Below are 25,058 nucleotides of genomic sequence, written 5' to 3' on the forward strand. Positions count from 1 at the left end.
TATCACCCATACACCATTAAGGCAATTTCTGCAGTGAAGCAGTCAATGGAGATTAATCTGAATATTCACAGGCAGGAATCAGAGACGGGTAACAGAAGGAATGTTTGTGGATATCAGAATAGTCAAGCATCAAATTCAGGAAACTGTAGAGGCAGGAATTTAAATGGTGATATTAACAGAGGAGAAAATAAGTATAAAAATTGGAAGCTGAGGTCAAATGAGATGAACAATAAGGCCAACTTAAGTTATTGGGAACTCAAACAAAAAAACAGGAGAAAGAGAGATGAAATTGGGTTTCTAAAGAAGCAACTGACAGAGCTGGAGTGCTCAAATTAAATCATTCATTTTTGTTTATAAGCATATTTGTTTGCAGTACATTTGTATTGTGTAATGTGTATTTTAGTTTTTAAGTTCAATTAATAATTTTAAGTGTTTTTCATTATTAAGTTTTACATGCCAATATTTAAAATGTATAGTTAATTGATGCATTCTCTAACTAAAAAACAATAACAGATACCTCCATTGTGATTAGTTTTGGGAGGCCACATGCAATAACATTTCTATGTAAACTGTCTGAAGTCTTATCTTGCAGGAAGAAAACCAATGAAAATAGAAGGATTCTCACCTTTCCTTCCAGTTTTTCCCCAATAACACATATTATAGATTGTTGTTTTTCAGGTGTCTTCAGGACTGATCTTACCAGCTATGATGGTGGCGTTGGACAAATTAAATAAGTATAACGTATCACAATGGAGATGTAAAATGGTGCATTAGGCCAAAATAATATATATAGCATAAAGGGGTAAATAACAATATAGGACAAGCAACATAAGTGTAAGTAAGGGTGCAAGTGGGATGATGCAATGATAGAGGCACATCCCAACTTGAAGTTAAAAACTGTGAATGTGGTTTCTACTGCAGATGGAGTGTTGTAGTGTGAAGTAAATATATGCCTGGTTTTAATCTCTTTTCATTCCTTTGAGGGCCTTGGGAAAAAAATAAAGTGGTTCAAAGAGAGACGATTGGTAAAGCAAAAGCAAGGACCAGATGCCAAAAGATGGCAACAAAGAACTTCAGTGAACCATTATAACGTTTGTTTAACAGGCACAATTCACACTTTATTAATAAAGATTTTACTACACGCATACCCATCTAGTGTACCCACACTCACGCACAAATTTTTAATTTTTCCCAATTTTTAAGACCATTGTATAAATGTTGCTAATGGGGTTTAGCATAGGATTTTGTGTTTCTATGTATAATTTTAAATGCATTTTTTTAATGAATTGTATTAAGTTAGACTAGGAATTGACAGTCCTAGGAAAGTACAAAAGTGCTCATATCACTGAGTCTTAAGGGATGGTGGGAGAATTTTTCCTGTAAGGTTTTCGCTCCCACTGTGTTCTTCTGTACTAGTGGGTATAACTAGAAAACGGGGCAACATAGGAGAATAAAAAGTGAGGGAATGTGGTGACATTTTATCACAGGAATATTGGAATATAGCTCACAGATTTTATACCTGGCAATTCACATAGCTGGTTTTAAAATTGAATATTCAAGTAGTTCTTTTGTCTAGTGCCTGTCTAGGTGGGACACTCCCAATGGCCTTTTGAGTGGCATTTGATAGGCCACTCTCTTTTGAATTGGGGTATAAAATACTGTAACACCAGAACCTCTCTCTTTTTCTTATCTTACTTATTCTGGAAAGATGGCTGATGGTGAACACCTTGGAAAATGTGGCTAAGTATATTCATATGATTATTTTAGCATTATTGGACAATTGGGATTTTTGTAGTAAAGTTGCCCTGTATTCAATATTGGACTGTATGCTGTAAAATAGATTTGTATATATACCTGTAAATATTTATCTTATTATTAACACATATTGATTCCTAAATAAACTGTTTGGGAAAAACTGGAGACCCTCTCATAGAGTTTATTTCACAATTTATTTGTGTTGGTTTTAGTGGTTTCACAATAGAGATTTAGTATATTATATTTAGTAGAAAGTAAAGATATTTTAAATTAATTAATAACCACACTGACTACCGCAGATACCCAAGAATGTGAGATCTGGGAGGGCCTTGCAACAAGTTATGATTTGGATGCTGGCGATTTGGGTCCCCAAAGATCAAAACCTCTCTAACAATCCCTTAAAGGATCTAGCTGGAGACCACATGGCACCCTCAAAACCGGTCAGTAAGATGGATAATGGATATGCCGGAGGAACTGACCTGAATCTAGATGAGAAACCTAATCCCCACAAAGGCTCCAGTTCTACAGGCTTCCCACTTCAGACCGCAAGTAACCACACTCCTGAAGGCATCTGGGGGTTTGACACACAGGAAAAGCCACAGAGACACTGACTAAAGTTGCCCCATAGATACCCCGCGCTCCCTGTAGAAGGAGGAGTGCTGATCCTCCTAACTCATAGCACAACAAGAGCCCTCATTTCTGCAAAGACCAGAGTGGGTTAGATAGCTAATGGAACTTGTCCAAACTCATACATTGCGGTTTACATGCATGATGACCGAGGGGTCTGATGACTAAGCCATGCTTTAGGAATAACTAAACTTCGCTATCTCGCACTCAGAAATAAATACCTGTCTTTCATGTATGCTTTACAACAAATGTATGTAAACAACTCAAGGCACTGGGATAGATTATTATATTTCTGATCTATATTGTTATAAACATGACTATTAAGTTTCACGTGTTTACCATATGTTCTAGGCTGTATGCTGTAATTAGCAGCTGTAGCCGAGGTCAGCTCAGGATGCTGTATGTTACGTTTTGTTTTTACAATAAATGGAGATAACCTCAGTCGGTCCCTAGAAGGCCATATTGCCCTAATGAGAGATGCGGCTTTATAGCAGAGAAATTCAGAGATCTAGGTAGTTCATAACCTTAAATCCCTATAGTTGTCACTATCAGCTTTGCTATCTCCTGTCTACTTTATATCTTGGTGCCATCCTGTCTTTAATAGATATTATTTCCTGCAAGGTGATCTATGCTCTGCAAAATGTTTATTGTCTATTTCGTTTTGGCCGTAACTCCCAATTTGACTACTCTTTTTACTATGCAGTGATCATCAATGTGTTAATTGATAGTTGTAAATGTGGAATATCCTAAACGGATCCTACCTTTAATTTAATCATAGATAGTTTATATAAAAATAAAAAAGAGGTTCACAAACTGAGACCCAAAAGTGGTCTCCTTTTATTTCAGACTGCCCCCTTAGTGTTGCACTCTTTGAAATCTAAGAGGCCCAAGAGTGACCTCATGTGTTATCAGGGGGGCATACAGACTATTAGATGAATATTGTTTGTGCTAAAAGTATGTCACCATAGGAACAAGAGCTGTCCTTGTATGATTATTTTTGATGTACATTGAAAAATGCTGTTTTGTTTTATTAATTACTGATAATTGTCTGTATACCTACATATGAACCTCAATAAAAATATAAAAAAAATATATATGTATTTTTGATTCTACCCCAATTTTAATTTCATCTAAGTGTTTCAAGTGTAATTATGAAGATTACATTTGACGCAATTAAAGTGAAAAAGTGGAAATGTATTTTTTTCCATAGTTTACACATTTTTTTTATCTTGAACAAATTGAATAATGTTACTGACATTAAACCATGCTATATAAACATCTGAATATACCAATTATAAATAGTAATTCATGGTTTAGGTGCAATAATGAGCAAGACTGGCAAATAAATAAAAATAATTATTATAGCATAGAATTGTATTCTCTACTTGAACACAAGGCTAAAATCAAATGATCTGAATGAATCTTGTAAAAGTATATATGTTAAAAATATACAGACCAACATAAAATTCATCCATAAAAATAAACTTGCAGAAATTGATATTAAAGTTTTTTTCATAATCATGATTCTTAAAATATTATTAAGAACATAGTAGCAGATTAAAAGTTAAAAGTGGTTAGAATGCCCCATTGCTCCTGAGTACATAGACCCAACCTATGCAGTTGGCCACACCCTCAACCCGATCTTCTCCTCAGGCAACCACATCTTAGTCAATCACATCACCAAACTCCTTTGGACTGACCACCACTGCATACACTTCTCCTTTAACAAACCCACCACAACCTCTGACAGTACCACCCGCCCTGCAGAAACTGGAACAACATCACTCAAGACCAACTACACCGCACCCTAAACAAATCCTCCCCATCTTACCTACACCAACTCCTCCGCCCACAACCTCCACCGCTGCATTGCAGACTGCTCCAACACCCTCACCCCCCAAAAAAACCATCCCGCCTCCAAACCATCAACAAGGCCAGCTGGTTCACCCTGGCCCTCCAGGACTCCAAATGCCACTGCAGAAGATTGGAAAGAACCTGGAGATCCAGCAAAACAATTCTGGAAAAAGCTGCCTTTAAGGAAGCAATCACCAACCCACCACCTCATAAAAACCAGCCATCCAAGACAGAATCAACTCTAATGCACACAACAGCAAGGAGTTGTTCTCAATCATCAAGGAATTCTCTAAACCCAACAGCGACACCACCAACATCCCACCCTCCAAGGACCTCTGCAATACCCTTGCTGCACACTTCCACCGCAAGATACTCAACATCTATGACAGTTTCACGCCTCATAACTCAACCTCCACCACCCACTCTACTACATCCAAAGACACCCCTCCCAAATGTGCCCCCACACCACACACGGACAATCTGGAGCCCCCTCACCACAAAGGACACCCTCAGAATCATGAAATCCATCCACTCTGGCGCACCCTTGGGCCCATGCCCCTATCACATATTCAACAAAGCAAGCGACACCATCTCCCCTGAACTCCGCTGCACCATCAACTGCTCCATCAAAACCAACACCTTCCCGGATGTCTGGAAGCACGCGGAACTGAAACCCCTGCTGAAGAAACCCTCTGCAGACCCGAATAACTACCGCCCCATCTCCCTACTCCTCTTCCAGGCCAAAGACATACGGCTAGATTTAGAGTTTTTCAGCCAAAGGGGTGCGTTAGCTACTCATGTTTTTTTTCCCCCTGCACCTTTTAAATAACGCTGGTATTGAGAGTTCTCTGAACGGCTGCGTTAGGCTCCAAAAAGGGAGCGTAGAGCATAATTTACCGCCACTTCAACTCTCAATACCAGTGTTGCTTACGGTAGCTGCCAGCTTGAAAAACGTGCTCGTGCACGATTCCCCCATAGGAAACAATGGGGCAGTTTAAGCCGCAAAAAAACCTAACACCTGCAAAAAAGCAACGTTCAGCTCCTAACGCAGCCTCATTGTTTCCTATGGGGAAACACTTCCTAAGTCTGCACCTAACACCCTAACATGAACTAAATTCAAAGAAATGGAAAACAGCACACCTTTGTCTTCTTTTGTGGGGCACGGAGCAACAGACTTGCCAGGTCTTTGTAGAATCCACAAATTTCAAAAAACTCCAGCCTCCAACTTCATTAAAAGACCTTTATTATCTTATTCTGCGTCCAAATATACAACGTTTCAAGCCAACATTAGGCTCTTAATCATGTACCCATTAAGAGCTTAATGTTGGCTTGAAACGTTGTATATTTGGACCAAGAATAAGATAATAAAGGTCTTTTAATGAAGTTGGAGGCTGGAGTTTTTTTGAAATTTGTGGACCCTAACATGAACCCCAAGTCTAAACACCCCTAACCTTACACTTATTAACCCCTAATCTGCCGCCCCCGCTATCGCTGACCCCTGCATATTATTATTAACCCCTAATCTGCTGCTCCGTACACCGCCGCCACCTACATTATACCTATGTACCCCTAATCTGCTGCCCCTAACACCGCTGACCCCTATATTATATTTATTAACCCCTAATCTGCCCCCCAAAGTCGCCGCTACCTTACCTACACTTATTAACCCCTAATCTGCCGACCGGACCTCCCCGACACTATAATAAATGTATTAACCCCTAAACCACCGCACTCCCGCCTAAAAACCCCCTATAATAAATAGTATTAACCCCTAATCTGCCCTCCCTAACATCTTTGACACCTAACTTCAAGTATTAACCCCTAATCTACCGACCGGACCTCGCCGCTACTCTAATAAATGTATTAACCCCAAAATCTAAGTCTAACCCTAACAGTAACACCCCCCTAAGTTAAATATAATTTTAATCTAACGAAATAAATTATTTCTTATTAAAAAAAGTATTCCTATTTAAAGCTAAATACTTACCTGTAAAATAAATCCTAATATAGCTACAATATAACAAATAATTATATTGTAGCTATTTTAGGATTTATATTTATTTTACAGGCAACTTTGTATTTATTTTAACCAGGTTCAATAGCTATTAAATAGTTATTTACTATTTAATAGCTACCTAGTTAAAATAATAACAAAATTACCTGTAAAATAAATCCTAACCTAAGTTACAATTAAACCTAACACTACACTATCAATAAATAAATTAACTAAACTACCTACAATTAACTACAATTAAATCAACTAAACTAAATTACAAAAAAAAACTAACACTAAATTACAAAAAAAAAAAAAAAGATTACAATAATTTTAAACTAATTACACCTACTCTAAGCCCGCTAAAAAAATAAAAAAGCTCCCCCAAAATAAAAAAATGCCCTACCCTATTCTAAAATAAAAAGTTAACAGCTCTATTACCTTACCAGCCCTTAAAAGGGCCTTTTGCAGGGCATGCCCCAAAGAAATCAGCTCTTTTGCCTGAAAAAAAACATACAATACCCCCCCAACATTACAACCCACCACCCACATACCCCTAATCTAACCCAAACCCCCCTTAAAAAACCTAACACTAAGCCCCTGAAGATCTCCCTACCTTGTCTTCACCCAGCCGGGTATCACCAATCCGTCCAGAAGAGGGTCCGAAGTCTTCATCCTATCCGGCCAGAAGAGGTCCTCCAGAGGGTCGGAAGTCTTCATCCAGGCGGCATCTTCTATCTTCTACCATCCGGAGCGGAGCGGGTCCATCTTGGAGCAGCCGGCGCAGATCCATCCTCTTCTAACGACGTCCTAAGTCCGAATGAAGGTTCCTTTAAATGACGTCATCCAAGATGGTGTCCCTCGAATTCTGATTGGCTGATAGGATTCTATCAGCCAATTGGAATTAAGGTAGGAAAAATCTGATTGGCTGATTGAATCAGCCAATCAGATTCAAGTTCAATCTGACTGGCTGATCCAATCAGCCAATAAAATTGAGCTCGCATTCTATTTAGCTTTAAATAGGAATAATTTTTTTAATAAGAAATAATTTATTTCGTTAGATTAAAATTATATTTAACTTAGGGGGGGTTAGTGTTAGGGTTAGACTTAGCTTTAGGGGTTAATAAATTTATTATAGTGGCGGCTAGGTCCGGTCGGCAGATTAGGGGTTAATAAGTATAGGTAAGGTAGCGGCGACATTGGGGGGGCAGATTAGGGGTTAATAAATATTATGTAGGTGTCGGCGATGTTAGGGTGAGCAGATTAGGGGTACATAGGTATAATGTATTTCGGCGGTGTGCGGTCGGCAGATTAGGGGTTAAAAAATGTATTAGAGTGGCGGCGATGTGGGGTGGCCTCAGTTTAGGGGTACATAGGTAGTTTATGGGTGTTAGTGTACTTTAGAGCACAATAGTTAAGAGCTTTATAAACCGGCGTTAGCCCATAAAGCTCTTAACTCCTGACTTTTTTCTGCGGCTGGAGTTTTGTCGTTAGAGTTCTAACGCTCACTTCAGCCAAGACTCTAAATACTGGCGTTAGGAAGATCCCATTGAAAAGATAGGATACGCAATTGGCGTAAGGGGATCTGCGGTATGGAAAAGTTGCGGCTGTAAAGTGAGCGTTAGACCCTTTCCTGACTGACTCTAAATACCAGCGGGCGGTAAAAACCATTGTTAGGACCCCTTAACACTGGTTTTGACGGCTAACGTAAAACTCTTGGCGATAGAGAAGTCCATCAACTTGCAACTTATTGACCACATTGAGGCCAAACACACCCTGGACTACTCCCAATCTGGTTTCAGAAGCAACCACAGCACCAAAACCGCCCTCCTCGCTGCCACAGCCGACATCCGTGCCATGCTCAACCGAGGAGAAACCGCTGCCCTCATTCTCCTAGACCTCCCAGCAGCATTCGACACTGTCGACCACAACACCCTCCGCACCCGCCTACACGATGCCGGCATCCGCAGCAAAGCCCTGGAATGGATCACCTCCTTCCTCACGGGCAGGACCCAAAAAGTCAAACTCTCGCCCTTCTCCTCCAAACCAACACCAGTCAACTGTGGTGTACCGCAAGGGTCTTTGCTGAGCCCCACCCTCTTCAACATTTACATGGCCCCTCTCGCCGCAATCGTCCGACGCCACAACCTCAACATTGTCAACTATGCCGACGACACACAGTTAATCATTTCACTCACCCGAGATCCCACCACCGCCAAAAAGAACGTCAACAAAGGCCTGACAGCAGTCGCCGCCTGGATGAATGACAACCGGATCAAACTGAACACAGACAAAACTGAAGTCCTTCTCTTTGGACCCAATAGATCTGTATAGGACAACTCCTTGTGGCCCACAGCACTCGGTCACCCTCCAACCTCAACCGACCATGCACAAAATCTAGGCTTCATCCTGGACTCCTCACTCTCCATAGACCGACAAATCAATGCCATCACCTCAACATGCTTCCACATTCTCCACCTGCTACGAAAAATCTTCAAGTGGATCCCTACCGAAACCAAGAAAACAGTCACCCACGCCCTCGTCAGCAGCTGGTTGGACTACGGCAACGCACGCTATGCCGGCTCCACCATCAAACTCCAAAAGAGACTCCAACGTATCCAGAACATCTCAGCCAGACTCATCCTCAACATCCCTCTCCAATGCCACATCACCGGACACCTAAGGAACCTTCACTGGCTCCCCATCAACAAGAGAATCACCTTCAAGCTCCTTACCCACACGTTCAAGGCCCTACACAACATCGGACCCGAATATCAACCACCGCGTACATTTCTTCACCCCCACCAGACAACTGTGATCGGCCGACCAAGCACTCACAGTCATCCTTCGACTTGTTTTCGCATACTCCACCTACTGCAAAAAATCTTCAAGTGGCTCCCCACCGAAACTATAAAATCTATCACCCACACCCTCGTCAGTAGTCGACTGGACTACGGCAATGCACTCTACGCCGGGTCCACCATCAAACTCCAGAAACAGCTCCAACGCATACAGAACAACTCGGCCAGACTCATCCTCGACATCCCTCGCCAAAACCACATCACCGAACACCTAAGGAACCTACACTGGCTCCCCGTCAACAAGAGAATCACCTTCAAGCTCCTAACCAATGCATTCAATTCCCTTTACAATATTGGTCCTGAATACATCAACCACCATGTCAATTTCTATACCCCTCCAGACAACGCGGAGGAAAATCCTTCTCCTATATGGCAGCAAGATCATGGAACTCCCTCCCGTTGCACCTCAGACAATCCACCTCCCTTACAAACTTCAGGAAGGACCTCAAGACCTGTCTCTTTGACTGAATCGTCTTCCCTTAGTCCCCCTCTCCCCCCCCTCCCACAGCACCTTGAGACCCTCACGGGTGATTAGTTTGCACTTTACAATTACCCAATAGATAGATAGATAGATCCCCCACATCAGCAAATCCACAGCGAGCGGAAGATCCTTCTCCCACATGGCAGCAAAGACATAGAACACCCTCCAACTGTACCTCAGACAATCAACCTCCCTTACAAAGTTCAGAAAGGACCTCAAAAAAACCTGGCTCTTTGACAGAACGCCCATCCCCTCCCCCTATCTGCTTTTTCTTAGCGCCTTGAGACCCTCAAGGGTGATTAGTTCACACTCTATAAGTACCCAATAGATAGATAGACACAAAGGGGCCGAATGATCAAGCTCTGAATGGAGCTTGATGCCCCTGTTTCCGCATGAGCCTTCAGGCTCGCCAGAAATAGTAGATTTGAAGCAGCTATCTAAAGACCGCTGCTCCATAACTTGTCCGTTGCCTCTGAGGCTGCGGTCTTCAGTCCGCCAGATCCTATATGATCGGGCTGCTTGATACACCCTGCTAGCGACCGCAAAATCTGCAGGGGGCGGCACTGCACAAGCAGTTCACCAGAACTGCTTGTGCAATGATAAATGCCGACAGCGTATGCTGTTGGCATTTATCGATGTGCAGCGGACATGATACGCTACATCCTATCATGTCCGCTCGCATTTAGATTACAAGTGGAGCGTTAATTTATCGTGCACCTGCAAACGGGCAAACTTTACCGTTTGCAGGCGCACAATAAATAAACAGCCATTACAAGTTGGTAGTTCTTGCTATTGCGAGCTTGTGGTAGCAATTAGTACTCAGAAAATTAACCAGAGGTCAAATCTCTTGTTAATTTTCTAAAAGTGTCCCAAATGCCCTAAAAATAGAGGGTATTATATTTTTTTTATTATTATTATTAAAAAAAAAAAGTAGCATTTTTTTAAAATAAAAAACAACTGCACTAAGGCAGTTTTAAGGGGTTCAAAGTGGAAGGTGTGTGGTGTTAGAAAAAAAGGTTATTTAGCGCAGGCCCTGGCTAAGCCTCCTATTACTGCAGCCCAAGGCTCTGTGAAGAAGGGTCAGGATTAGCGTGGCTCTCCATCACTTTTCTCCCTAACTGGCCATATTGTGAGGATATCTGATACCTGCAGCACAGGTGAAATAACCATGGTTACTAATAAGCAGATTATTTTACCTGCTCTTATCCAAGGTAATCCTGAAAATCTGTCATGTTGGGGAGGCCTGAGGACAGGTTTGAAAATCAGTGACCTAGAGGAAAGTATAATGCTTAATGCTAAAGGTGAACTTTTTAACCTGTAGAAAAGGAACTATTACATTAGTTTAACGAAAACCAATGTAAATATTTCACAAATATTATGTATTCATTTTGTTTAAAATTGAATGAATACCGAATAGTGCAGCAGGCAAATGTTTGTGAAAATTAATTTTCAGAAAGATTCAGAGGAACCAAATATTTTTGCTGCTGCACAAGTGTAGCTGCCACATAGTGCCCAGACACATGCACATCTAACTACTTTCCAATTATGAAAGAAAAATGTTGGGTTTTAATGTCAATTAATAGTGATTTAGTTTACAAGGAGGATAATAAAGATTTTTTTTCTCAAATAAAGTTGCTATATACATGGTATATGTGTGTGTATTTGTGAGTGTGATTGTGTGAAAGTGTGTGTGTTTGTTAGTAAGAGTGTGTGTTTGTGAGTGTGATTGTGTGTGAGATAGTGTGAAAGTGTGTGTGGGTGCTTGTGTGTATTTGTGTGTGTCTTTGAGTGTGTGCGTTTGTGTGGGTGCTTGTGTGTGAGAGTATCTGTGTGTGATTGTGAGAGTGTGTGTGTCTGAGAGTGTGTGTGAGTGTGATTGTGTGTGTGCTTTTTGTGGCTGCAGTGTTTTGACTTTTTATTTTAGATTATTTTCTTTTATAGAATTTGTTGTATTAATTGTATTTTTAATGTGATCTGTTAGCATTATGTATGTGAAAGGTATATTTATTTAACAGAATTGCAAGAGTGAATGACAAAATACTAATGCATGATAAGAAATGACCTTTATATTTGCATTTATCTCATATGACTGGTTTAGTCTTATATATGACAAGCAAGTTCTATGTCTGTAGCAAGCAGGGAATATTTTGATCATCATACAAAAATAAAAATAAAATATGGTGACCTATAAGCAATGCTAAACTTGTGTATGTGGATGGCCCAATTATTCGTACTACCCTGCAGTTAATTGAGATCGAAGACAAAGTTTTATAATGATAAAATTTTTATCTGTTAGAAAAATCCATATCGTGCAATCTATTTGTTGTGCAAGTATTGACATGATTTCTAGCTATACATGCATTTCTGACACATAAATAGATGTCCCCTTCCCCTGCATTGGAGAAATGTTCATTTTAATAGCATGTTCCGTTAATTTTATTTATAGTGATTCCACATCTCGTCCGTTTGCTGCTTTCACATTTGGGTTTGTCACCTTTCCCATAAACAGAATCGATCCTAGGAAAATAAAAAATATATTACATTACAATGATATTTGAGATGGCAATTTTAGGACTGTATAGCAATCAATAAAATATCTTGTTTGTTCATTATTGGACGTCATTACAGCAATGTATTTTTGTTGAAACTTGCCTGCGTATTTCTTCCAATGCAGTCATTACTAAAGCGTATTACACAGGTAGGTTTTATTTTTCAAAACCATTTATTTCTCCAGTCTCATGTTATTGTGTAATGCTTACAGAATATTGTAAGAAAGATACAGATCTTAAATTACTATCACATATATGAGTGCTCATATAGCACTAACTTTACCTATTAATATTCCCTTCTGCTGTAGGATTTCAAATGTTACACACAGTTACGCTTATAGCCTGTATGCACTATATAAACCAGATCCATAAACTTTAGAATTTTTTTTAGAAACTAAAGTTATCATTTAGGTTGTATATAGATTATAGATTATTCACAAAAACAACTTTTCTTAAAATCAGCTTTAAAGAGCAGTACTTTTTTTCCTAAAAAATGTCAGTGTTTTGTTTAATTTACTTGCCGGCTGTATCATATGACAGCTAGCAGTTAATCACTAACATGAATATATATATTATGAACTCATGCTTAGTAGCAGTTGATGCTTCAGAAAGATCATACAAAAATACTTCACAAAATAACTGAATCATGAGAGTTTAATTTTTTACTTTAATCAGGGGTCAAGCCCTACAAATAAAAGTGTGGGAACTCATCAAGACTTCCACCCACTCACAATTAATATTGTATGTGTATATATATATATATATATATATATATATATATATATAGATATAGATATAGATATAGATATAGATATAGATATATATATATATATATATATATATATATATATATATATATATGAGAGAGAGAGAGAGCTATATATATATATATATATATATATATATATATAGATATATATATATATATATATATAGATAGATAGATATAGATATATATAGAGATATATACACACATACACACACACACATATACTGTATTTATATGTATATAATCTATACACTTTGGTTAATGAAAGCAAATTAAATACAATGAAGGGTTGAATGGTTGCCTTTGGTCCTAAAAATCCTCCTCTATCACAGAGTCTCACCCCCTTAAAGTGCAATAGTCCTATTTCTGCTGAGGTAAGCTAAATAACCCCAGAGTAATCCACACAGAAATGTAAGCACCATGTGTTCCACACAGTGCAGGGTGATTACACAGCAGGCTTGCTGACAAGCTTGCTTTTAGTGTATTGTAGGAAATGTTACAGCCCATTACTAGAGAATCTCACTATCCCTCTAACCAGACTGTGATCCAGCTCCTCCAACCAGCAGTAGCAGTGTTTACTGAAGCATTTCTGCTCTGTCCTGAGGGAACTTAGTTCCTCCTGTAAAAATAGTGCAGGAACTCCGTTCCCATGCGTTCCCGCTCTCCCAAAGCTTTGAATAGAATGAACTTTTATCAGCTGTTTGTCTGAACACATTGTCTCTTTAAGACAATTACAAGCCTTGTAACACTGTAGTATCTTATCTTTTGCCTATAGTGCCTCTACCCTTTAATCTCACATATCAAAGCTTTTCTGTAAATAACACCTTTTTTCATGTCAATCACTGTTCTTAACTAACCTCTTACTCTTGCTTATTTTCCTCACTGTTATTTCAAACCTCTCATCTTTAGATTGTAAACTAAAGAGTCTCTCTCTGCTGTACACTTTATATAAAGATTCACTTACAATGGTTGTTATTCAAGGGCAGAACCTCCTCTTCCTTGTTTAGATTTATACTGTCCTTATCTTATCCTTATAATTTGCAAATGTAAAGCACACTGTATTTTTCTTTTTTAGAAATGAAAGATGATGATAATTATAGTGTAATGTTTTGTTTGTTTCTGCTCAGGAACTTATAAAATGATTTGTTTTAAAACAACAGTTTAAAAAGTCTGTAAGCATTGCCTAGAATACAACATTTCAGTTTATCTATTTTATTTGAAAATAAACCATTTCATGTTTTTAGGACACTAGAATCCCTTCGTTATTGTTTTTTTTTCACAAAGTAATGTATGATTTCCATTATGCTCACATATAGGTGTATGCGCTATCAATATCATGGGACCGTGCTAAGAATAACGTACAATTTGGTATTACAAGTTCATGGTAAAACAGAATAACCAAAGAACACTTGGTGACTTATATGTAGTGCTCAAGCGCAACACAAAACAGCACTAAAAAATGTTAGTGGGACTTGAGACCTGAAATAAAGTGATAGGGCTAAAATAAAAGTATCTCAAAACACACATAATGCAAATGAAAATAAAGCATTACACTCTATCTAATGGTAGGCAAATAGTAATTTCAGACCAATAGCTTTTGCCTAGGCAAATAATTATTTTAGCTTTAAAAGTAATTTCCCCAGTCTACCTGGGAAAGTGGCCCCATGCTCACCAATAGCTGCCGAGGCATTCCCTGAAAGTGGTCCCTGCTAAACAATATGTGCCAAGACACCCAGGGCTCCTGCTTGTTAATAGGCAGTGACAATGGCCCCTGATCAAGACACCCAGGTACCCCAGGAAAGTTGCCCCTGTTTTCCAATATGTGCCAAGGCACCCAGGGAAAATGGCCCCTGCTTGCCAGTAGGTTCCCAGGTACTTCTGAATAGGGCCAGTGCTTGCTAATAATCGGTGATAGTGACTCCTTCTCACAAACAGACACCTTGGTACCCCAAGAAAGTTGCCCTTGCTCACTAATAGGTATCCAGGCACCCTGGGAAAGTGACCCCTGCTTTCTAATAGGTGCCCATGCAGGAAAGTGGTCTGGCTCATAAATATGCATATTTATTAAATACTGAAATACTTGAAACACTGTGGATCACTATTTTTACATTTATTTCATATTTTGTATTTATTGTAAGTTATTTTGACACATATATTTTATATATCCCAGGAAAGTGGTCCCTGCTCACTGATAGCTGTCTAGGAACCCTCAAGGAAAGTGGCCTCTGTTAACAAATACATGCCCAGGCACCCTAAGAAAGTGGCTCCTGCTCATCATCTGGAAAGTGGCCTCTGCTCACTAATATGCACCCAGGTACCATTGGAAAGTGGCCCTGGCTCGCCAATAGGTGCACAGGCAACCAGGGAAAGAGGCCCTGCTTGTCAATAGATGCCAAGGTACCCTTGGAATGTAGCCCCTGCTCACTAATATGCAAAAAAGGTACCCCGGGACAGTGGCTCCTGCTCACCAATAGGTGCCCAGGCACCCAGAGAAAGTGGCTTGGCTTGTCAATAGATGCCTAGCACTCCAGGAAAGTGGCCCCAGCAGACTCTTCTAATCAATAGGCACTCAAGCACACCATAAATATGGTCCCAGCTTGCCAATAGGTGCCCAGGGACCCGAGGAAAGTGGGTCCTGCTCTGCAATAGCCACCTAGGAACCCTCAAGAAAAGAAGCCCATATTCTCCAACATATTCCCAGGCATTCTGGAAAAATGGTTCTTGCATACCAACAGGTGCCCAGGCACTCTAGGAAAGTATGTATAGAGCACTACATGTATACATGTATAATATTGTTAAAAGTATTCTTGCGTATCTGCTGCCATAAATTTACTCCAGGCATGTGCATGCTTCTGAATCTATCTACCTGCTTTTAGGAAAGGATACCAAGAAGTACATTTGATAACAAAGGTAAAATAGATTTTTTTTTTTTTTTTAAAAATGCATGATCTAACTGAATCTTGAACGAAAAAAATGTGTATAATGTCCCAAGTCCACTGGATCATACGCTCTCACCAAAACAGGCACAACTGCTGCAGTGCTATGTTAAATTGCACAATATCACAAGGATGAGTACTCACTGGACTTCAGACAACAGAAAGCATTTAAGTGTCATTTCAAAATAGCTGAGGAATATTCAAAATACTAAATATTAAAAATAATTCAGTAGCAGTATTAATTCCACAGAATTGTCAAAGTTTAGGTCTCAGTTGATTTATAAAATTTACCAGTGTACAACTCCAGATAAAAAAAAATGTCTTTTAAACACATATGTTAAAAAAACTAGGAGCTAGATCAAAATACACACACTGGGCTAGATTACAAGTGGTGTGGTAAAACATTTCCTGCAATCGCGAAAAAACACAGCTAGCATTAAGCTTTTTTTCGCTTGTCGGGTTTCGCTCGTATTACAAGTTTCGTTAATCCGAAAAGCGTAAAAATCCTAGCAAATTTATGGGTGTATGGTATTCGTCCATAGGAATCAATGGAGAAAAACACCCTACTCGCACAAACTGCATTGCATTTTCGCATTCCCCATTGAAATCAATAGAGAACAAAAGTAAAAAAACAAAACACCCTACCATAAGTCCCTAGCCTAATCCCCCCACAACGCAAATTATCAAAAATAAACTATTAACCCCTAAACCACCACCCCCACAATGAAAAACACTAAATAGAACAATTAACCCCTAAACTGCCATCTAGCAACATCGCAAACTAGAATTTAATAATTCAATTTAGTGTATGCAATGTGAGGGGGAAGGCAGTTTACGGGTTAATAGTTTATTTATGAGTGTAAGTGTACTTTGTAATGTATTTTTGATGTGTTTTGTGCAACATTTTAGTTTCGGAAAACAGTTTACCACAGCAGATCGAGGTAAGGATTGAACCATAAAAGGCGATTTCACTAGCACAATGGTGATTTTGCACCACTTGTAATATCAGCGCATTTAACATAGAGATAGATACATATATACATGTCTAAAGATTTATGTGTAAATATATATATATATATATATATATATTTTGTAATCCAGCACCCACTCCTGGTGCCTGGTTTAAAGGAAATAGCACGGTCCTCTAGGGTATAAATGACACTGCCTTGAAAAAAATTTAAACAGTAACGGCTAGATTTGGAGTTTGGCGTTAGCCGTGAAAACCAGCGTTAGAGGCTCCTAACGCTGGTTTTAGGCTAACGCCGGTATTTGGAGTCTCTCAAAAAAGGGTCTAACGCTCACTTTTCAGCCGCGACTTTTCCATACCGCAGATCCCCTTACGTCAATTGCGTATCCTATTTTTTCAATGGGATCTTTCTAACTCCGGTATTTAGAGTCGTGTCTGAAGTGAGCGTTAGAAATCTAACGACAAAACTCCAGCCGCAGAAAAAAGTCAGTAGTTAAGAGCTTTTTGGGCTAACGCCGGTTCATAAAGCTCTTAACTACTGTACTCTAAAGTACACTAACACCCATAAACTACCTATGTACCCCTAAACCGAGGCCCCCCCACATCGCCGCCACTCGATTAAATTTTTTTAACCCCTAATCTGCCGACCGCCACCTACGTTATACTTATGTACCCCTAATCTGCTGCCCCTAACACCGCCGACCCCTGTATTATATTTATTAACCCCTAATCTGCCCCCCACAACGTCGCCGCCAGCTACCTACAATAATTAACCCCAATCTGTCGACCGCAAAGCGCCGCCACCTACATTATAGCTATGTACCCCTAATCTGCTGCCCCTAACACCGCCGACCCCTATATTATATTTATTAACCCCTAATCTGCCCCCCTCAACGTCGCCTCCACCTGCCTACACTTATTTACCCCTAATCTGCCGAGCGGACCGCACCGCTACTATAATAAAGTTATTAACCCCTAATCCGCCTCACTAACCCTATAATAAATAGTATTAACCCCTAATCTGCCCTCCCTAACATCGCCGACACCTAACTTCAATTATTAACCCCTAATCTGCCGACCGGAGCTCACCGCTATTCTAATAAATGTATTAACCCCTAAAGCTAAGTCTAACCCTAACACTAACACCCCCCTAAATTAAATATAATTTTAATCTAACGAAATAAATTAACTCTTATTAAATAAATTATTCCTATTTAAAGCTAAATACTTACCTGTAAAATAAATCCTAATATAGCTACAATATAAATTATAATTACATTGTAGCTATTTTAGGATTAATATTTATTTTACAGGCAACTTTGTAATTATTTTAACCAGGTACAATAGCTATTAAATAGTTAAGAACTATTTAATAGCTACCTAGTTAAAATAATTACAAAATTACCTGTAAAATAAATCCTAACCTAAGTTACAATTAAACCTAACACTATACTATCATTAAATTAATTAAATAAAATACCTATAATTACCTACAATTAAACCTAACACTACACTATCAATACATTAATTAAATACAATATCTACAAATAACTACAATGAAATAAACTAACTAAAGTACAAAAAATAAAAAAGAACTAAGTTACAAAAAAATAATAAAATATTTACAAACATAAGAAAAATATTACAACAATTTTAAACTAATTACACCTACTCTAAGCCCCCTAATAAAATAACAAAGACCCCCAAAATAAAAAATGCCCTACCCTATTCTAAATTACTAAAGTTCAAAGCTCTTTTACCTTACCAGCCCTGAACAGGGCCCTTTGCGGGGCATGCCCCAAGAAGTTCAGCTCTTTTGCCTGTAAAAAAAACCATACAATACCCCCCCCAACATTACAACCCACCACCCACATACCCCTAATCTAACCCAAACCCCCCTTAAATAAACCTAATACTAAGCCCCTGAAGATCATCCTACCTTGTCTTCACCTCACCAGGTATCACCGATCCGTCCTGGCTCCAAAATCTTCATCCAACCCAAGCGGGGGCTGGCGATCCATCATCCGGTGGCTGAAGAGGTCCAGAAGAGGCTCCAAAGTCTTCATCCTATCCGGGAAGAAGAGGCGATCCGGACCGGCAACCATCTTGATCCAAGCGGCATCTTCTATCTTCATCCGATGACGACCGGCTCCATCCTGAAGACCTCCACCGCGGACCCATCTTCTTCCGGCGACGTCCAACTGAAGAATGACGGTTCCTTTAAGGGACGTCATCCAAGATGGCGTCCCTCGAATTCCGATTGGCTGATAGGATTCTATCAGCCAATTGGAATTAAGGTAGGAATATTCTGATTCAGCCAATAGAATGCGAGCTCAATCTGATTGGCTGATTGGATCAGCCAATCGGATTGAACTTGATTCTGATTGGCTGATTCCATCAGCCAATCAGAATATTCCTACCTTAATTCCAATTGGCTGATAGAATCCTATCAGCCAATCGGAATTCGAGGGACGCCATCTTGGATGACGTCCCTTAAAGGAACTGTAATTCTTCAGTTGGACGTCGCCGGAAGAAGATGGGTCCGCGGTGGAGGTCTTCAGGATGGAGCCGGTCGTCATCGGATGAAGATAGAAGATGCCGCTTGGATAAAGATGGTTGCCGGTCCGGATCGCCTCTTCTTCTCGGATAGGATGAAGACTTTGGAGCCTCTTCTGGACCTCTTCAGCCACCGGATGATGGATCGCCAGCCCCCGCTTGGGTTGGATGAAGATTTTGGAGCCAGGATGGATCGGTGATACCTGGTGAGGTGAAGACAAGGTAGGATGATCTTCAGGGGCTTAGTGTTAGGTTTATTTAAGGGGGGTTTGGGTTAGATTAGGGGTATGTGGGTGGTGGGTTGTAATGTTGGGGGGGTATTGTATGTTTTTTTTTACAGGCAAAAGAGCTGAACTTCTTGGGGCATGCCCCGCAAAGGGCCCTGTTCAGGGCTGGTAAGGTAAAAGAGCTTTGAACTTTAGTAATTTAGAATAGGGTAGGGCATTTTTTATTTTGGGGTCTTTGTTATTTTATTCGGGGGCTTAGAGTAGGTGTAATTAGTTTAAAATTGTTGTAATATTTTTCTTATGTTTCTAAATATTTTTTTATTTTTTGTAACTTAGTTCTTTTTTATTTTTTGTACTTTAGTTAGTTTATTTCATTGTAGTTATTTGTAGATATTGTATGTAATTAATTTATTGATAGTGTAGTGTTAGGTTTAATTGTAGGTAATTATAGGTATTTTATTTAATTAATTTAATGATAGTATAGTGTTAGGTTTAATTGTAACTTAGGTTAGGATTTATTTTACAGGTAATTTTGTAATTATTTTAACTAGGTAGCTATTAAATAGTTCTTAACTATTTAATAGCTATTGTACCTGGTTAAAATAATTACAAAGTTGCCTGTAAAATAAATATTAATCCTAAAATAGCTACAATGTAATTATAATTTATATTGTAGCTATATTAGGATTTATTTTACAGGTAAGTATTTAGCTTTAAATAGGAATAATTTATTTAATAAGAGTTAATTTATTTCGTTAGATTAAAATTATATTTAACTTAGGGGGGTGTTAGTGTTAGGGTTAGACTTAGCTTTAGGGGTTAATACATTTATTAGAATAGCGGTGAGCTCCGGTCGGCAGATTAGGGGTTAATAATTGAAGTTAGGTGTCGGCGATGTTAGGGAGGGCAGATTAGGGGTTAATACTATTTATTATAGGGTTAGTGAGGCGGATTAGGGGTTAATAACTTTATTATAGTAGCGCTCAGGTCCGCTCAGCAGATTAGGGGTTAATAAGTGTAGGCAGGTGGAGGCGACGTAGTGGTGGGCAGATTAGGGGTTAATAAATATAATATAGGGGTCGGCGGTGTTAGGGGCAGCAGATTAGGGGTACATAGCTATAATGTAGGTGGCGGCGGTTTACGGAGCGGCAGATTAGGGGTTAATAATAATATGCAGGGGTCAGCGATAGCGGGGGCGGCAGATTAGGGGTTAATAAGTGTAAGGTTAGGGGTGTTTAGACTCGGGGTACATGTTAGAGTGGTAGGTGCAGACGTAGGAAGTGTTTCCACATAGCAAACAATGGGGCTGCGTTAGGAGCTGAACGCGGCTTTTTTGCAGGCGTTAGGTTTTTTTTCAGCTCAAACAGCGCCATTGTTTCCTATGGGGGAATCGTGCACGAGCACGTTTTTGAGGCTGGCCGCTTGCGTAAGCAACTCTGGTATCGAGAGTTGAAGCTGCGTTAAATATTCTCTACGCTCCTTTTTTGGAGCCTAACACAGCCTTTATGTGGACTCTCAATACCAGAGTTATTTTTATGGTGCGGCCAGAAAAAAAGCCGGCGTTAGCTTTTCGGGTCGTTACCGACAAAACTCCAAATCTAGCCGTTAGTTTTTCACTGTCCAAGTGCAGATAATGGCAATGTGTGTTTATAGCAGTTTAACACAATTAATACTACAAACAAAAGCCTAGCTCAGTTTGAGCTCTTACTAACATAAGTTTACATCACTTACTGAATCAAGGAAACTAAACTAAACAAAACAAAACATGCTGTTTTTAGCAAACTCACTTTTTATCAGCTTTTCTCAGTTCAGCTGCAATGTGTCTCTCTCCTAGTCAGAAACACTCTGGAGGCTCTCTCTCTCTCCACCTAGCAGCTGGAGAATAAATTACCCTCCTTTAATTAAACACAGGTGAGTAAAGATCCCTTCCTGATTGCTCACTCTCAGCTATTTGAAAACTGAGGAATGGAACACTGGCCCACCCTCTCTCCAGTGTTCCACCCCAGGGACCCAAAAACACAGTAGCTTAATTCCTAGCCACATTTTATACAATACATTTCCCTGGGGTTTAAAAACTGAATACACATTTCAACATAGTAGGAGAAATATATACCTGATCACTCACAATTCGCTGTTCTCTGTCACATATCCTCCCCCCAGCTCAGACCTATTGGGGTGAGCTGCCTCAGACCTCAAACAATGAACTCGAGAAAGACCATCCGTGTTTCCTTGTTCTTTACTAGCCCTGTGCTCTATAGTATAATTAAAAGTTTGCAGACTAAGGAACCACCTGGTCACTCTGGCATTTTTCTCCTTATTTTGCCTCATCCATGTTAACGGAGCATTGTCAGTAATTAGTTTAAACTTTCTCCCAAGCAGGTAATATCTTAAAGTTTCCAAAGCCCATTTGATGGCTAAACATTCTCTCTCTACTACAGAGTACCTCTGTTCATGGGAATTCATTTTTCTACTTAAGTACATAACTGGGTGCTCTTCTCCCCCATACACTTGAGAAAGTACTGCTCCCAAGCCTACATCAGATGCATCTGTCTGTTCCACAAATTCTTTAGATAAATCTGGAGCCATCAATACTGGGTCAGTGCACAATGCCTCTTTCAAAACACAAAATGCATGCTCTGCTTCAGGGTTCCACTTCACCATTACAGAACTTTTAGCTTTAGTGAGTTCTATCAAAGGGTTAACAATAGTAGCAAAATTTGGGATGAACCTGCGATAATACCAAGTTATTCCCAGAAATGCCCTTGTTTCCTAGTCACCGGATGTGGCCAACCTGAAATAACCTCATTTTTACCCTGTTGTGGTTTAAGGAGCCCCCTACTGATTAAAAATATTTTGCCTCTTCTAATCCTAGAGAGCATTTTTCAGGGTTGGCAGTTAACCCTGCAGACCATAGTGCATCCATAACAGCCTGAACACGGGGAAGATGTGTTTCCCAGTCCACACTGTGAATTACCACATCATCCAGATAGGCAGCTGCATATGCTCTATGAGGCCTAATTATTTTATCCATCATATGCTGAAAGGTGGCTGGAGCACCATGCTAACCAAATGGAAACACTTTATATTGAAATAGGCCCTCAGGTGTAGAAAAGGCTGTTTTCTCTTTTGCTCTGTCTGTCAGTGGGACCTGCCAGTAACCTTTAGTCAGATCTAAGGTGCTTAGATACCTAGGTCTACCTAATCTCTTTATTAGCTTGTCCACTCGAGGCATAGGGTAGGCATCACATTTGGAAATATCATTCAGCTTGTGAAAATCATTACAAAACCTTATTTCACCATTTGGCTTAGGCACCAAAACAATTGGGTTGCTCCACTCACTTTGTGAAACCTCTATTACCTCAGGATTTTTCTCAACTGTAGCATGAGTAAATTTATCTTTTATTATTGTCAAGACCTCTCTGTCTACCCACGGTTTAAGTAGATTTATGTGATAGATCTGTTCTGATTTTCTTCTACCAGGTTGACTCACTTTATAATTACCATTATTGATCTGTTCAATAATCTCATACGGACCTTACCAATTTGCCAGGAATTTACCTTCAACAGTAGGTACCAGAACTAGAACTCTTTCTCCAGGTTGGAAAACCGTTAGCCTTGCATTCTTTTATAACTGGTTTCCTGAGCTCTTTGTGCTTTCTGCATATTTTCCCTTACTATTGGCATTATAGCTTCCATTCTTTCTTGCATTTGTGCTACATGCTCTATAACACTACGGTGAGGTGTAGTTTCCTGCTCCCATGTTTCTTTCACAATGTCAAGTATTCCCCTAAGATGCCTACCGTATAACAATTCAAAAGGTGAAAAACCTGTGGAAGCTTGGGGCACTTCCCTAATGGAAAACATAAAGGTATGGTAACAAACAATCCCAGTTCTTTCCATCCTTGTCTACCACTTTACACAACATTCTTTTTAGAGTTTTATTAAACCTCTCAACTAACCCATCAGTTTGGGGGTGATACACAGATGTTTTTAATTGTTTAATTTTAAGAAGTTTACATAACTCTTTCATAATTTTGGACATAAAAGGGGTTCCCTGATAAGTAAGGATCTCCTTCGGTATGCCCACCCTGCTGAACATCATCATTAACTCCTTATCAAAATTCTTAGAAGAGGTATTCCACAAAGGAATTGCCTCAGGATAGCGGGTAGCATAGTCAACCACAACTAAAATATGCTCATGCCCCCTAGCAGACTTTAGTAAAGGCCCTACCAAATCCATTGCTATTCGCTCAAAAGGAACCTCTATAACAGGAAGAGGTATTAGTGTATTGCGGTAACCTTTTAATGGAGCCTTCAACTGACATTTTGGGCAGGATTTACAAAACCTCTCTATTGAAATAAAAATACCAGGCCAATAAAATCATGCAAGAACTCTCTCTGGTCTTTTCAATACAAAAGTGCCCCCCTAGCACATGACTATGGGCTAATTTTAAAACAGTATTTCTATAAGACTTGGGAACCAATAATTGCTCCACCTCTTCAACCCCTTTCTTTTCTGCTCTATAAAGCAGGTTATTTTTTACCTTAAAATAAGGAAAACATAATTGTTTTTCAAGATCTATGACAGTGCCTTCAATTACTTGAACATTTTCCCTCGCCACTATCAGAGTCGGGACCTCCTATTGGGCAGCTCGGAAATTACAAGAATGAATCCCTAGCTCCTCAAGTTCTATGTCTTCTCCAGAAGCATTATTTTGAGGGGGTTCTGCCTCATTGCCTAGACACACCAGAGGTGCCTCCTGCACAGTGTCTGGTTCCCAATCAATATTGGAGAATGAAAAAATGGTTTCCTTTCCCTCCCTCCTGTACCTCCCCAGGACTAATCCCATGACCTACTGAAGGTTTCTCCCACACTTGACAAAAGTGAGGAAAGTCTCTCCCCAATACTATATCATAGGGCAACACAGGCACTGCCCCTACACAACTCTTAACTGTACCAATATCTGTGATAATTTCAACCTCAGCTGTAGGGTATGAGTGTGTGTCCCCATGTATACAGACAATATCAAGAATTTGATCTCTATCTAACTTTTCTGGCTGAAGCAAAACAGTTTTTACCAAAGTAACTTCACTCCCTGAATCAAGGAGCGTGTGTACATTTTTACCCTCCACATTCACATATCTTAAATGACTAGAACATACAGCACTGGAAACAAAAGACATTTTGGTGCAGGTTAACATTGTACTATGTCTGTCCCTTGCACCCATATTACATTGCATAGGCTCTTCCCCCCATGTACAGTTAGGTGCAATATGCCCTAACTCTTGACATTTAAAACACCTTATATGTTCATCAGTTTGACCTCTTGGCCATAATGGTTCCCTAGGGAGCCATTACCCACCATAGTCATTTTGTACCTGGTTATGAACAGACCTCTGTGCTTCTGTTTTTCCACTTGTTTTTTTATAAGTCAGCTTTGATTTAGGTTGAGGATCATTGCTGTGCAATTCCTTAGCAGTCA

At 39.6% G+C, this 25,058-nt stretch overlaps 1 protein-coding gene across 1 annotated transcript in view; it reads right to left on the bottom strand.

Annotated features, from left to right (window-relative positions):
• Positions 1-11,878: 11,878 nt before the first annotated feature.
• SERPINI2 (serpin family I member 2) overlaps positions 11,879-25,058 on the bottom strand; it is a 129,569-nt gene continuing 116,389 nt past the window's right edge. The window contains exon 9 of the mRNA XM_053709027.1: positions 11,879-12,088. Within this exon, the coding sequence (XP_053565002.1) occupies positions 12,012-12,088 (77 nt within the window). The 3' untranslated portion in view covers positions 11,879-12,011. The remainder of the gene's footprint in view (positions 12,089-25,058) is intronic.

The sequence above is a fragment of the Bombina bombina genome, chromosome 4, assembly GCF_027579735.1.
Source record: "Bombina bombina isolate aBomBom1 chromosome 4, aBomBom1.pri, whole genome shotgun sequence".
Lineage (NCBI taxonomy): Eukaryota > Metazoa > Chordata > Amphibia > Anura > Bombinatoridae > Bombina > Bombina bombina.